The sequence below is a fragment of the Vicia villosa genome, linkage group LG5 (genome assembly GCF_029867415.1).
Source record: "Vicia villosa cultivar HV-30 ecotype Madison, WI linkage group LG5, Vvil1.0, whole genome shotgun sequence".
NCBI lineage: Eukaryota > Viridiplantae > Streptophyta > Magnoliopsida > Fabales > Fabaceae > Vicia > Vicia villosa.
The window spans coordinates 10,746,207-10,756,300 of record NC_081184.1 but is presented as its reverse complement, the minus strand read 5'-3'; the positions used below and the strand labels follow the sequence as shown (position 1 = coordinate 10,756,300).

At 36.8% G+C, this 10,094-nt stretch overlaps 1 protein-coding gene across 3 annotated transcripts; it reads left to right on the top strand.

Moving 5' to 3' along the window:
• Positions 1–268: 268 nt before the first annotated feature.
• Positions 269–8,866, top strand: LOC131606252 (uncharacterized). 3 transcript variants are annotated; one of them, XM_058878505.1, is made up of 16 exons: positions 269–376; positions 473–522; positions 1,545–1,721; positions 2,776–2,852; positions 5,502–5,842; positions 5,937–6,245; positions 6,326–6,442; positions 6,522–6,827; positions 6,904–7,161; positions 7,248–7,322; positions 7,402–7,688; positions 7,792–7,983; positions 8,070–8,180; positions 8,286–8,367; positions 8,461–8,556; positions 8,642–8,866. In XM_058878505.1, exons 5-16 carry the CDS (start codon positions 5,507–5,509, stop codon positions 8,738–8,740), a joined length of 2,268 nt encoding a protein of 755 aa, XP_058734488.1. In that variant the 5' UTR covers positions 269–376; positions 473–522; positions 1,545–1,721; positions 2,776–2,852; positions 5,502–5,506; the 3' UTR covers positions 8,741–8,866. The 3 variants fall into 3 exon arrangements, with proteins under 3 accessions (XP_058734488.1, XP_058734490.1, XP_058734489.1); XM_058878507.1 differs by lacking the exon at positions 1,545–1,721; XM_058878506.1 differs by lacking the exons at positions 269–376; positions 473–522 and having other exon boundaries at positions 1,401–1,721.
• Positions 8,867–10,094: the final 1,228 nt, after the last annotated feature.

The following is a 10,094-nucleotide window of genomic DNA, read 5'->3' as shown; positions in this document are numbered from 1 at the left end:
GCTATTCTTTAACTCTTTAACAATCTTTACCTAAGTGATAACGTTAGTGGTCCGTAATTGATGCTTATTGGTGCCAATGGCAATGACTTAGCAATTTAGTAGTCACATGCAACTACTACTTTTTCGAAATATAATAGTTAGATAACTAAAATAATGTGAGTGAAGTCAAATATTATATAAAACAGCTAGATAACTAAAATAATGTATTTGAGATATTAAAAATATTAAAGAGTAGCTTTAGTATATCAATGGATCGTGCTTCATGACTGAGTCAATTCCCTGTTCCTATCTTTTTTACTAGCAGCAACATCCTTGTTATTATAAAACCACCAAATACATATTCCAAAAATACAACAACTTGTTCTAGAGTTCAAAGGTGAGAATTAAAATGAATCAAAATTATTCATGCGACTTCGTTACCTCGTTCGTTAAAGGTGCACGAACCTAATGTTTTTGTCTCATACTTTTGTAGGATTGTTTGTTTAGGTCATTACTCGGATAGCGGCATCTCTTGTTCTCAAGGTATGATATTTATCAATTTTTCCAGTTGTTAGATTTAAATTTAGAGTTTCTTCTTTTGTTTCAAAGAATATTTATGAGTTTTTGTTAGTTAGTTGCACTTTACCTACATGCTCTCTCTTAGAAGATCCGTTGCATCTGAGTTTTCAGGATAGATCGACTGCTAGATTATTTGGTTTGTGTTTTTCATTAATGGTAAAATAATTTAATAGAAACACTAAAGTCCAAAAAATTTACAAGGAGAACATAGGCACAAGAAGTGCCAAATTAATTAGAAAGTATAGTCAAAATACAACAATAACAAAATCTTTAGTTCTCCCTTATATAATATCTTTCTTAAAAAAACATCAGAAAAAACCACAACCAACCAGTAAACAAAACCAAAAAAAGAAAAACCACACTAACTACACAGCAGCACGTCGCCCCAACAACACAAATATAAATTTCAAACCACGGATTTAATGAAAATAGAATCAGAGCCAAAGAAAGGAACATCAATTACATAAAATCAAGGAGCCAAGCGAAGAATTTCGATCCGCTATTAGATCAGATATGTGATAGGATTTTGAAGCCGATCATTGAAGGATAAAGAGTCACTACGCCAAATTTAATTTTTAACAGCACCCCTACTAAAGCGCTTATGGTAAAAAGCACTCTTATAGGTTGCACTAAAAACAAAATAAAAAAACACGCTAAAAAAGCGCTCTTAAAGGGGGGGGGGGTATGAGAGCGCTTCTGAAAAGCGCTGTGGTAGGGGGGGTGTATGAGAGCGCTTTTGAAAAGCGCTTTGGTAAGGGGGGGGGGGGTATGAGAGCGCTTTTGAAAAGCGCTTTGGTAATGGGGGGTATGAGAGCGCTTTTCAAAGCGCTGCTATAGGGGGGTTTAATGAGAGCGCTTTTTGCTAAAAAGCGCTGGTATAGACCAGGCTATGAGAGCGCTTTTCTGAAGCGCTTTAGTAGCCTTTATTAGTAAAAATTAAAAACAAAAACACGCTTTCACTTTCTCACTTTCTCACTTTCTCACAGTACTGTTTCTCACTTTCTCTGCAACCGAAAAACCCTCCCTCCGTCGCCAGCCACAGCCACCACCGTTCGTCCCTCCGTCGCCAGCCACCACCGTTCGTCCCTCCGTCGCCAGCCACCACGTTCGTCCCTCCGTCGCCAGCCACCACCGTCGTTCTCTCCTCCGTCTGACTGTGCAAGGTAATATGATTTATGGGTTTAGTTTTAAGGGTTTCAACTAAGGGTTGCATTGCAATTTGAGAATGAAGCATATTACATGTTTGATTAAATGTCTTTAGAGTGTTATATATTTTGAAGTTTTGTTAAGTTTTTATTGTTCTCTCTTAAATCTTTGTGTCTTAAAGATTCATCATGTATTAGAATATTCTAAACATAGTTAGACACTTAACCGGTTTAATTTGGTTGATGTAAAAGGGAATTGAAGATTCAGTTCCGGTTTTGATTTTGATTTTGAGTTTAGTTTAATTTAAATAGCTATGGCAATTGAAGATTCAGTTCCGGTTTTAACAAATTCTGATTCTGTTGAGCAGGAAAAAGTGCTTCCTTTAACTGATAGTATGATGGAAAGGGGTTTAGGGATATTTGGTTGGTTAGAATTTGTGCAGTGCATTCTTGTTTCATTTGCAATGTTCTTTGAAGTTCTATTAAGGTTCTCTCATCCTGTGTGATCTTTATTAAGTTTAGAGATTGTTTAAATCAGCCCCTGTACTGTGTGTTCTTTATTAAGTTTAGAGGTTTGAATCTTGGGACCGGATCGATTGCACTTTAGGATTTTTAGCACCGGTTAACTACGTGTTCAGGTTTTTCTTTAATAGTTGGACTGTGAATTCTGTTTCTGCTGATGTTTTGGATTTCTATAAAAAGGATTTCTTTCAAATGGTGCAATATATAGTAATTTTTCCTCTTTTTTTCGCCACCTGTAAGCTATATGATTATGGTATTTGTATTTTACCTTGCCCATATCTTCGTTATTATCAAGGTTATGTTAAATTAAGAAATAGTTTGGTGATAAGAATTTTGCATTATCATTATTATTTTACTATGCAACTATGCTTAATTTTATGTTTCAAAAGGAGAAAACTAGTAACACGAACTTCAGAATTTCATGTAAAAGGAATGTAAATGACCTTAACTGTGTGTTCTTTATTAAGTTTATAAAATGGTCTTGGACTTTATAATTTTAATTTTAATCATATTATTTAACTGCATCATGTGTGTGTGTTTAATTTTACAGTTACTTTGAAGTCTCTGGTTTCTACTTGTACAACGCCGATTCAAACCTACCCATCTCCCACATCAAGTCTAACTAAGGTTACTATCCCTTTCTTCTTGCTTATAGTTTGTTATTTTCTGCTTATAGTTTATTGTTTATGGTTCTATTTAATATCAATTTAGTGTCTCTCAACCAGTTTTTTGGTTTGTGGACTTATATTAATTACCTTGAAATAAGGTAATGTCTTCTTTAAGAAATCGGGTATTCTGATTAGGTATTCTGATTAGGTATTCTATTATGATGATAGCTATTTATTATCTTGACAGAATTCCTTAGTACCTGATAGAGAAACCAAGAAGCATTTGTTTAGCTTAATTAAGTCATGGATAAGACATGGATGAGATCAAACCGATTGTCGAAAGAGTACGAGAAAGGGGTATGGGAATTCGTTGAGTTTGCGGTTAAGCACTCCGAAGACCCGCTTCGAATGCCGTGTCCTTGCTTGGGTTGCTGTTATGGGGATAAGGTTGACGGGAAACAGTTGGGATCCCATTTACTACGGTTTGGAATTGATAGAAGTTATACATGTTGGACAATGCATGGTGAGAAAAGGAACGGGAATGCTGGGTCGAGTTGTAATAGGAAGTATGCTTCAAACGACGATTGCACAGACACATACGATTGCGATCGAGTCGAAGAGATTGCAGAAGCGCTTGAAGAAGATCTTGCGGATTGTCCCAAAATGTTTGAGAGGTTGGTAAGCGATGCAGAGAAACCGTTGTATGATGGTTGTTCAAAATTCACAAGATTGTCTGCGGTGTTAAAGTTGTACAACTTAAAGGCGGACAATGGATGGTCGGATAAAAGTTTCACAGAGTTATTAGCCCTTATGAAAGATATGCTACCAGAGGATAATGTTCTTCCCAATCGAACGTATGAAGCCAAAAAGATGTTGTCCTCTATTGGCATGAGCTATGATAAGATACATGCATGTCCAAACGATTGCGTTTTGTTTCGAAACGAGTATGCAGCGTTGAATGAGTGTCCTAAATGTGGTGCCCCTCGATATAAGAAAAAGTTGTCTCCTGCTAAAGTCTTATGGTATTTTCCTATAATTCCGAGATTTAGACGCATGTATCGTAGTGAGACCGATTCAAGACACTTAACTTGGCATGCAGATGAAAGAATTATTGATGGAAAGTTGCGACATCCGGCAGACTCACCACAATGGATGAAAGTTGATACTGAATATCCTGAATTTGGAAAAGAAGCAAGAAACCTTCGGTTGTCATTGTCTACTGATGGAATGAACCCGCATGGTATTCAAAGTATCTCGCATAGCACATGGCCTGTGATTCTTATGATCTATAACCTACCTCCGTGGCTATGTATGAAGCGTAAGTACATGATGTTATCTATGCTAATTTCTGGGCCTAAACAACCAGGGAATGACATAGATGTATACTTGGCACCCTTAATCGAAGATTTAAAGTTTTTGTGGGAGAACGGTGTGGAGGTTTACGATGGGTATAGGAAGGAAAGTTTCAACTTGAGGGCGATGTTGTTTGGAACAATTAATGATTTTCCAGCATACGGAAATTTATCCGGGTACAGCAATAAAGGTCAAAAGGCGTGTCCCGTTTGTGAAGATGAAACCGATACGACACAATTGGAGCTTTGTCAGAAGAATGTCTTTCTCGGCCATCGTAGATTCTTAAATTCTAATCATCACTACCGTGGGTGGAGAAAAGCATTCAACGGAAAGGCCGAACACGGTACAGCCCCGCCTTTTTTGTCAGGTGATCAAATTTTTGAAAAGGTGAAAGATGTGAGCACTCAGTTTGGCAAGCCTTTTGCACATTCACTTGTCAAGGGTGGGTGGAAGAAGAAGTCAATTTTTTTTGAACTTCCATATTGGAAGATGTTGTACGTAAGACATTTCCTGGATGTTATGCATATTGAAAAAAATGTATTTGACAGCGTCATAGGTACGTTACTCAATATACAAGGAAAGTCTAAGGATGGCCTTAACATAAGGAAGGACATGGTAAACATGGGAATGAGAACTGAATTGGGACCCGTGACGAAAGGAAGACGAACATATCTGCCACCTGCTGTTTACACTCTATCTAGAAAGGAGAAGAAAACATTGTGTAAGTTTCTCAGTGAAGTTAAAGTTCCAGAAGGCTACTCTTCAGATATTAGAAGACTTGTGTCCATGAAAGACCTCAAGTTAAAGAGTTTGAAGACGCATGATTGTCATGTTATAATGGAACATTTTTTACCAATAGGTATACGTTCTATTCTTCCAGAAAAAGTAAGAAGCGCAATAACTAAGCTGTGTTTCTTCTTCAGGTCAATTTGCAGTAAGGTGGTCGATCCCGCGATCTTACCAACATTGCAAAAAGAGATAGTTGTTACTTTATGTGATCTTGAAATGTATTTTCCTCCCTCGTTTTTTGACATAATGGTTCATCTAGTCGTGCATCTTGTGAAAGAGACACAATTGTGCGGACCAGCTTATATGAGATGGATGTACCCTGCTGAACGTTATATGAAAATATTAAAAGGGTACGTGAAAAACAGAAGTCGACCGGAGGGCTGTATTGCGGAACGATACGTTATTTTGATTTGTACCGATTTCGTTTCCGATTTACTTGTACATGCATGGTTTGACTTCTATTTTACTTGTATAGATTGTTAGCTTATTAATAGTGTACTAATGTGCTTTAGTTTGTTTGATACAGGTTAAATGGCTCCGGATAGAGATGCTCCACCTGAAAACTCACAAGAAAGAGATGCTCAAGAAAGAGATGCCACGGATACAAATGCTCCACCTGATACTGAAGCAAAAGAAGTTGCACGAGGCATCACTATCATGAAGGGAATCGTTCGACATAGAGACCAAGGATTAGTATACCGATTGGAATGGAATTCTGATAAACAAGCAATTGGTCCTAATTCTGCAAAGTTGACAAGTTATATTGGTACACTTGTTCGTATGCATATTCCGGTCTCCGTAGCTAGATGGAATATGAAAAGCAAAGACTTGGATGAGAAAAAAGACGCGATTTGGGACGAGCTTCAGGTATATATCATATATGGTTAATTGTTGTTATTATCTTGACGATAAATTGTTTAAATTACTTATACTAACACACTATGCGTATGTTTTTTTGCAGAGGACTTTTGAGATACCAGATGATCGTAGACGCTACATACTTGGTTTGGCCGGCAAAAGATATAGAGGGTGGAAAGCTTTTTTGACAAACACTTATCTTAAGGATAAAGATGGAAACTTTCTTGAACAGGCACCGGGACGGCCAAAAAAGTATGAGATCTTCATTGGTGAAGAAGATTGGGCTAAGTTTGTAGAGCAAAGAGATGAAGATTTTCGGAAAAGGAGTGCCAAGAATAGTGAGAGAGCATCCAAACCCGCATATCCATACAAAAAAGGGCGTTTGGGATATGCACGCTTGGAGGATAAAATTGTAAGTAAATAGAAATGCGTTTTAATTAATTGTCTAAATGTGTTTTATTTGATGATTTTATCATTTGTGTCAATGCATAGTTAGAGGAGACTAAAAGTGAGGAAACCTCACTTCCTGAACATGTGTTGTGGAGGGAAGCTCGTGTGGGCAAGGATCATGCTGTCGATCCCGAAGTTCAGAGAGTTTTTACTGAATGTGTAAGTATAATACTGTGTCTTTAATTAAATCAAATGTTTTTTAATATATAAATGATTTTTTAATGTAAATGAATTACAGGAGACCTTGTCGCAATCGGCATCCACCGGTGAGGGGAGCATACTTAGTAGAGCACTAGATGCTCCTGAGTATCCCGGTCGGGTGAGGGGTAAGGGTCATGGTGTGACTCCAACCTCTTTTTACAAGAGTCCTAGGAGAAGAAATCCTTCAAATGAAGAAGTGTTGCAAAAGTTGGCGGAATTGCAAGCACAAGTCTCTGAATTGCAAAGAGATAAAGAGGCGTATATGAGAGAAAAGTGCAACACTTCATCGGTGAAAGAAACTAGTGATAAGGCTAGTATCAACTATCAAAGGAAATTTCCCGAGGTAATTATAATTTTTTTTCCTTTTAAATTGTTCTATTTTATTAATGATAATGACTTTATATTTACTATTGGTTTAGGGCATTTCATCTTGCCAACTATACTTATCGGAACCGAGTTATCGACTAGTTGGCAAGGGAAAAGTGCACAACACTTTGGGAGATTTACTTCACCATAGACCGCTCCTGGATGGACACCTGAAAGTATCGGTGGATGTTGTAGTAGATCATGATGCGATGCTACCGGTACCTGACATGGTCTCAGAGACGACATTGCTGCGAGATGCAATAGGATCATTTGTTGCATGGCCCTCGGAGCTCATTACCATTAGTGATGAGGTATATTGAAAACGATTATGAATCATTTAGTTTTCGAATGTCAATTCTAAACCGTTTATTAATTATTTTTTACATTTTAATTTTAGACTGCTCCTATAAAACCCACAGTTAAGGGTAAAGGGATTTTACAGGAGGAGGAGTCCGTTGCATCACTAAAAGAGGTACATTTAAAGTGTTAATAATTAATCTGAATCTAAATCTGCATGATTTTATATTTTACATAACTTATATGATTTTTAGGCATCCGCTCGAGAGTCACAACAAGTGACGCAGCAAGTTCGTACCGTACCACCCACTGGTCCTCCGAAGCCAGCGGGAAAAAAAGGCGGTGCTTTTGTGCCTCGGTACCGGTCGACGCTCGCAACAATGGTTGATATGTCCGATTTGACGGATGGTGCTGCACGTGAAATCGTTATGGATGAGAGTGTCTTCGGTATTGAATTCAAGTCACTTATTACACTTGATGACTTGGAGGAGATTTTTAAGCTTGATCAACTAGGCGTCAATAACATGCACTCATACATTCGGTAATATTCCCTCATCCGATATATTATTTAATTAGTCCCACAATATAATTTATTTACACATTTCAATGAAAATAATCTAATGTTTATTATGTTTTTATTTAAGGTTGTTGCATGACAGAGTGTTGCGCGGGACTCCGTTGTCTAACAGATTCCGTTTCGTGTCTTCCGCCCACTGCAGCGGAATGGCAATTGATTCGGAACCGGAATCAGTTAGACAGTGCTTAGTAGATAGATTCATGTCCACCGGCAATACAGAATGTCTGCATCTTTGGGCGTATAATACTCGACCAGTAGGGTTAGTTTCTCATTCTTTGTTCATCTAATCTCTGTTTCTTTTGTGTATAGCAAAATTTTCATATAACCTATTGTTTTTATTTATAGAGCACACTGGTTGCTGCTTGCTATCAACCCTATAAGGGAAGTCGTGTATTATCTGAATTCGGTAAATGGTGAATGGACCAATTATCCGGCCATGAAGGACATCGTTGATTTGTAAGTGGGATCGTTCTAAATATATATTCGTGTATATTTATATATATATATTTACTTATTTGTGGGATTGATCTAAACATATGCTTTTATATATTTGTTAATTAGATCAATACAAGTGTTCCGAAGTCAACGGGACGCACAGGTATCCCGAACTAAATCTAGCAACATTACTTGGATCCAAGTGCAGGTACATTATTTTTCACAATGTTGCTTATAATATATTTATGCTACTTGATAAAACAATGCACAACTATAGAATCTTATTTGTTTTTCTATGTAGTGCCCGCAACAGAAAAACAGTTACGATTGCGGATACTTTGTATTGAGGTTTATGAAAGAAATCCTTCAGGCAAATCAATTAGAGATTCCGATCACGGTATGAATTTATAACTTAAGATAATTTCATATAATTTATTACATTTAACTAAATGTATCATTCATATTTTGTTTTTGTTTTGTAGTACCTTGACGAATTCCGTGCCACTGGATACCCGAGACTTAAGTTGGAAGAAATAAAAGAGGATTTGTGTCATTTTTATATTAAGCGCTTTTTCATATAGGATTTGTGTCGAATTGAAGTACTATAATATTATTGATGTTGTAATGATGTATATATATAATATTGGATATTATAATGGTATTATATTAGTATATATATATATTGTCTTACTGATGGCTGAAATAATATAGTCGAAAATAAATTACAGGTCGAAAATATTACAGGCTGAAAACATATTACAGGTCGAAAATATTACAGGTCGACTGGGAATATTAAATTACAGGCTGCACATTAAAATACCTCATTTAGCTACTAAAGCGCTTTTTAAAAAAGCGCTCTTAAAGGACCACATACTAAAGCGCTTCTTTTTAAAAGCGCTGCCAAAGATTACTAAAAAAGCAAAAAAAAAAAAAAACAACATACTAAAGCGCTTTTGTAAAAGCGCTCTTATAGGGGGGGCTATAAGAGCGCTTTTTCTGGAAAAAGCGCTCTTAAAGCCCACCCTATAAGAGCGTTTTTATAAAAGCGCTTTAGTATGTTGCGTTTTTTTTTTAATTTTTTCTCTCACAGGTGGGCCTATCACAGCGCTTTTCTGGAAAAAGCGCACTTAAAGGGGGGCCTACCAGAGCGCTTTTACCTGAAAAGCGCTCTTAAAGGGGGGCCTACAAGAGCGCTTTTTCCAGAAAAGAGCTCTTATAGGGGGGCCTACCAGAGCGCTTTTAAAAGCGCTTTCGTAGCCTATGCCAGCGCTGGCTTTGGCAGCGCTTTAAAGCGCTGTTAAAGGCCAAAAAAAGCGCTTTAAAAGCCCTTCCTCGTTGTAGTGAGTTCAGCTGAGACTGCTAGATTATTTGGTTTGTGTTTTTCTTTAATAAAAAATAATATAAGAAACAAAGTCCAAAAAATTACAACGAGAACATAAGCATAAACAGTGGCAAATCAAGAAAGTACCATCAAAATACAACACTAACAAAACAAAGAAAAAAACACTAGAAAAAACCACCACCGACCAGCAAACAAAACCAACAAATATAAATCTCAAACCACGGATTTACTGAAAGAGCCAAGGAAAGCAACATCGATTACATAAAATCAGGGAGCCAAGCCAAGAATCTCAATCCGCTATTAGATCAGACATATGATAAGATTCTGAAGCCAATCATTAAAGAATAAAGAGTTCTACTGAGACTTATGATGGAACTACCACCAAGCCAAAAAATTTCATTTATCCTCCAACTCTTTCACATTAGATTTCTTTTATTTGTTGTTTTGCTTTATTTTTGTTTTTTAATTATTTTCCGACCTGGTATTTAACCAGATAGATAGCTCGTGCACACTTTTGGTGCTCTTAATACCTTACTTTTGTTCCCTTTATTTAATATATTGTTTCTTTGTTATTAAAAAAAACAATTAATTTC

What these genes read in the sequence shown, in the direction of transcription:
- LOC131606252 (XM_058878507.1), top strand. Translation starts at nt 5,507, where the DNA reads ATGGCTCCGGATAGAGATGCTCCACCTGAAAACTCACAAGAAAGAGAT. An exon ending in CGATTTGGGACGAGCTTCAG is followed by an intron (nt 5,843 to 5,936) that starts GTATATATCATA and finishes GTTTTTTTGCAG; the next exon opens with AGGACTTTTGAGATACCAGA. An exon ending in CCGTTGCATCACTAAAAGAG is followed by an intron (nt 7,323 to 7,401) that starts GTACATTTAAAG and finishes TATGATTTTTAG; the next exon opens with GCATCCGCTCGAGAGTCACA.